The 5,339-nt window shown below is 32.7% G+C and overlaps 1 protein-coding gene across 1 annotated transcript; it reads right to left on the bottom strand.

Annotated features, from left to right (window-relative positions):
• Window positions 1-1,020: 1,020 nt before the first annotated feature.
• LOC127715893 (uncharacterized) lies at window positions 1,021-5,132 on the bottom strand. The gene is made up of 3 exons (XM_052222011.1): window positions 5,097-5,132; window positions 2,761-2,895; window positions 1,021-2,376 (listed from the first exon to the last, which is right to left on the bottom strand). Exons 1-3 carry the CDS (start codon window positions 5,130-5,132, stop codon window positions 1,021-1,023), a joined length of 1,527 nt encoding a protein of 508 aa, XP_052077971.1.
• Between the last annotated feature and the right edge of the window lie 207 nt (window positions 5,133-5,339).

Below are 5,339 nucleotides of genomic sequence, written 5' to 3'. Positions count from 1 at the left end.
TTCGGGAAATCAGGAATAGGACACAACTGATAAATGTTCAGATAAAACGAATATTCGGAAAATCAGGAATAGGACACAATCGGTTAATATAGATAAGACGACCATTCGAAAAACCGGGAAACGGACACAATCGGTAAATATAGATAAGACGACCATTCGAAAAACCGGAAAACGGACACAATCGGTAAATATAGATAAGACGACCATTCGAAAAACCGGGAAACGGACACAATCGGTTAATACACAGTAAAGACGAATTTTCCGAAAACCGACGAAATAGAGACACTAATATGAATAATAAGTAGTCATTATATGTGAAATATATAGGTTTTCGGTAAACAGGGAGTTGATTAGCAATGAATTTATAAAAGCACCAAATGGTATAGCATATTCGTATAAAGGCTGATGACAAATTTGAAAAAAAAGTTCTGATATATAATTACCAAGTGTTCAATTGACTAGGATTGTCAGTTGTTTTCCTACCGAAGGTCGGTGGTTCTCGCCGGGCACTCTGGCTTCCTCAGCCAATGAAAACTGACCGCCACGAAATAGCAAGATGATGCATTAATTTTTTTCTATTAATATAGAATTTTGTTCGTTCAGTCCATTGATATTTTTGTCTGTAGTAAGTACCATTCAACAAGTTATATGAATGATTAATTTGCTTATCACAATTATATAGAACATATGCCAATTTCAAGTTTAAAAACACGTTACAAATATATCCCACTTTCTGCATGTTTACTTAATATTTTGTAACCTCTCATGCAATATCTTAAAAAATGTATTTTTACTGACGTAACCGAAAGCGTTATTCAGACATTTTCCTTACAAAATGAAATGTTTACTTAACAAAGTTGGGAGATGATTTGGCAAATTTGATTAAGGTAAAACCTGAATTAAGCAAGGTATCTCTATGGAACCCCTTCTGAAAATGATTGTTTTTCGTTAAGTTTTATCTTAATGGTACTAGTTAGGGCTTTGGCCATCTTTTGATATTAAACGACTGATTTTGACTTTCTATGACTGTATTTTACAGTAACAAAGTTTTTTAAGATGATGTTCCTCAATACACTGTGATTGACCACCGTACTTATTAATTCGACTGACATCACCTACTGAGTGATATGTTTTTCCTTTCTCGTCAAACCGTAATGTCCCTTCAAAGATAGCATCTCCCGGCTTTGTTTGAACGGTTATCTGATAACCAATATAAGACTTAACACGATCGCCGTATACAACGTTCCTATTTTTGACGATATTCCTGGTCCTTTTGTTGGGCGGAGTTACACGCAGAGCATATTTTATAGTCTTCAAGTATAATTTTTCACAAACGTCAAAGGAATCTTTTAAATCTTGATTAATCTTAGATACCATAGTATGACCAATAGTGAGAACTGTCTTATTTTCAATATCTAACGTTTCAAGTTTAGAACAAGTACACCAATGAGGTAGGATACCAGCGTCATCACAAGTTCTGTCTTCGGGAATTTCATTAAACAAGTTCATTGATCTTTTCTTTTTCACTTCTTTTTTCTCAATTCCATTGAAATCCAAAATATGTTCTAATGTCGCAAATATGTCAAAAGGAGTTGTAAGTCTTCTAGCATTGATCTGTAAATTTCTATGAATGTCTGGATACTTTTTACGGAACCATTGAGGGAATACAATCAGCATAAAAGGAAGACGTTCTTCCAATTTGCCAACAAATGTTTCCCTAAAATTACCAAAACGCATTCCATGATCGCTGAAAAAGAAAATAACTGTGTTTTTTAAGTTATCACTTTCAAACATGTCTCTGAAAAAATTCAGGAAGATTGTATCTGCTTTATATGTTCCTTCGAGATAATCATGTGTTAGCCTTGAGAAGAATGTGAAGGAAAAATGTGGTTTAGACTGAAACATCTGAGCAAAATTCTTTAAATAGTCTAGAACTATATCAGTTTCTGTTCTTCCATGTACACAATAGTGTTTAGAATTCCAAACCTTTTTAGTTTTTTCCATAGCAACACTTAAAGGCCTATTGAAGTAATCTCCAGGAGGTATTTTAAATCCAGATTTCTTAAAATCAAAAATTGCTATATTAGGATGATCTTCAGCATATAAAGTTCTATACCCCTTTGCAGAATAATTATTCCAAATAAAATTAAATTTGTCCATTGGCATCCACCTTATTGATTCGTTCCATGATAACTGATCGACATATTTTCCCGTTGTCATCGGAACTATATTTGGAAAAGTGTTATCAGCAACTTTATTATAGCCACGTAAATCTATAGCGTTGAGTTTGTTTACAAAATACGTCCAAGTTTTCTTCATATAGCGTAGCATATTATTTCGAGAAATTGAATCAACACCCACCATCAAAATATTTAACTGTCCATTTCGTGTGTTTGCAAATTTAATGGCATTTTTTTCACATCGATCTTCGACGTCTTCTTTTAAATGAACGAAAGAAAAGAAATTTGTATACAAGTCTAGACCAGCTTCAGTGTAGCATTTAACACGAACAAATTCATTTGATATATCAACCCGATCTACGAATTCATTACTTTCGTTTATAAACTTTAGATAGTTGTGGTCTTGCATTTCATTATATGGTCTCCAAATGACTTCATATTTGCAGTATTTCATTTCATTTTTAAATTGCGAGTTATTAACAGCTTTCCAATTAATGAATATAGTGTTTCCATTTGCATATACTAGATCATATTTTACGGCACACGTTAAGACTGTTCCATTTCTTAAGATGTGTTTCACTGATTTATCAAACGGATCTATATGTGGAATTTTGCAAACTGAAGTATCTACTAAAAAGGGGACACTGGTACTTTTCAATTCAAGTATAGTAAATAACCTTTCGTCTGATACCTGGTAATGAGTGAAACGAATTTGCTGGTAATATACATAATAGACCAACATGAAAAGTAACAACACAAATATAAAACACATGAAATAGCGTTGATTCCTCATGTTTTGATTGATAATGATGGCTGCTCTAGCACTTTGGTTTACGCTGTATTATTTTGCTGTTTCTTATGCATCTAAGTAATTCTTTGAAGGTTGGTCTGTTCATATAATTAAGGGGTTTGTTGAGTAGAAGCTTTGCGCCTAAGTTTGATATCTTAACTGAAAAATAAAAACGAAATAAGATTTTTTCTTTGTGGTTAAAATGTTTTTGGTGAAAACTCACGAAAGATACATGAATAATAATTTGGTACGGCAGACGCGTGTTTTGTGTACACAATACACATCAGTGGCGCTCGACTTGAAACAGTTGGAAGACCAAATAAATATGAAGTAGAAGTGCATTAAAACCCGAAAATTAGTTAAAAAAAATGTACCAAATACAACTAATGCAATCTTTTAACCTATTTCTTGTTGTAGAAAAAACTTAGTATTTTAAATAATCTAACATTTTATAAACAATAGAATTACAGATACAGATACAAAATCAAATCAATGATAGTTCCTTATGTTCATGTCAAAAACAAACTACTGACTACTGGGATGTTGATACCTTCGGAGAAAAAACGCCTAACATCAGTGGTGACAAAGTATATTTCGATCTATATATCTTATGTTTTGCTGTAAAAAATAATCAATTTTCAAATAAAGAAATCGATGCTATCAACATCAACAGCATTCTTCATCATAAAGAAGTAATTTCTAGAATTCTGCTTTATTTTTAAAATCAGTCTGTTCCTATTGTCTCCTATAGTTACTCCAAAACCATTGCACCTACAATACTTAACTATAAACAATTAAGCATTAAAGTATTCTGATTAAGAATAATAATTGACAAACCCTCTTACATGTGACTGTTTCCACTCTCCATTTTCTTACAAGCCCTCTGGTCATTTTATTACTGGTGATCTAAATATAATTCAACATGAACATATGATATCTCAAAGTCCCACATTAAGAGATCAACAACAAATCAATTGGAATCATAACTTTAAAATAATAATGAATTCTTTTGAGGATAACACCAGAGCATGGACCAAACAAGAAAAGGTTAAACTAGACACTCTGTCAGAATGGGTTAAAACAGTTAGGTTGTTGATGAAACGAACAATCCACAAGTTAAAAAACTGTGTAAATGTTCGACCTAAATCCTTATTCAGAGACAAAGAGGCTGTGGATATTTGTTGTTGTTCCTGCGGACAAAGCTTCAAACAATATTGTTTTTGTACTAGTTTGTAAATCCTACTACTACGAGTGTATAATCATTGAATTAGGAATAAAAAGTTCAATCACAACAATACTGAACTCCGAGGAAAAATAAAAACGGAAGGTCCCTAATCAAATGGCAAAATCAAAAACAAACACATCAAACGAATGGACAACAACTGTCATATTCCTGACTTGGTACAGGCATTTTCTTATGTAGAAAATGGTGGATTGAACCTGGTTTTATAGCGCTAAACCTCTCACTTGTATGACAGTCGCATCAAATTCCATTATATTGACAACGATGCGTGAATAAAACAAACAGACATAATAGGTAAAAATGTCAAAATAAGGGTACAGCAGTCAACACCGTGTCACAATCTAAATCACAACAAAAACAAACAAATATTTAACAAAGAAGCACAAAAAAGCATATATCACATTTAACAACCTCGTTCATTGCTTACTTATTTTTGTATTTTATTTATGTATGCCAAATCAGCCCATAAGGATCGAGGGATTTTAAGCACTGGGACCGAATCGTAATTTAAACATTAACTCTGGCGTAGAATCTCGTGTTTGACATCGGAATGTAAACGTCACACAGGTAGAGATATAAACTATTTTGGCGTTCAAAGTATGCAAAAATTATAATAGAACAGTGGCGGGATGTTTAAAGTACAGAGACACGTCATATGTATCAAAGAAACATAAAAAGTCACACGGACAAAGAAACACAAGTAAAACTGAAAAATATTACAAACAACACAATGACGGGATGCATAATAAATGAACACTCATGTAATCCCACGTACGAAAACGTACAACGGTACATTACCGGCTCATCTGCATGTTCTACAAAGGAATTGTCAGTTAGATTATCCCAATTTTTGTCCGCAGTGAAAGAAGGATTACAGAAATACTGTGACACTGTTAACTGGAGTAGTAGCATTAACCATTTGTTGATTCTTAAGAACTCAAAAGAACTTTCTGAAAATTTAAAATTTCGGTAATTTTCTGAAATAAACTTTATCAAAACCTTCGATTTTTCCACCCCTTACACCACCATACTACATGAAAAATTAAAAACTCGTTTTAAAGAAATAATCCACGATGTTTTCTTCCATAAAAATGTTACTATACACTACACATTTATTGTTTTGGGA

This window comes from Mytilus californianus, unplaced genomic scaffold, assembly GCF_021869535.1.
Source record: "Mytilus californianus isolate M0D057914Y unplaced genomic scaffold, xbMytCali1.0.p SCAF_9, whole genome shotgun sequence".
NCBI classification, from domain to species: Eukaryota; Metazoa; Mollusca; class Bivalvia; order Mytilida; family Mytilidae; genus Mytilus; species Mytilus californianus.
This window is presented reverse-complemented; position numbering and strand designations above follow the sequence as displayed.

What these genes read in the sequence shown, in the direction of transcription:
- LOC127715893 (XM_052222011.1), bottom strand. Translation starts at nt 5,132, where the DNA reads ATGGTTAATGCTACTACTCCAGTTAACAGTGTCACA. An exon ending in CTCCAGTTAACAGTGTCACA is followed by an intron (nt 2,896 to 5,096) that starts GTATTTCTGTAA and finishes GTATATTACCAG; the next exon opens with CAAATTCGTTTCACTCATTA. An exon ending in TAGATCCGTTTGATAAATCA is followed by an intron (nt 2,377 to 2,760) that starts GTGAAACACATC and finishes CGAAATGGACAG; the next exon opens with TTAAATATTTTGATGGTGGG.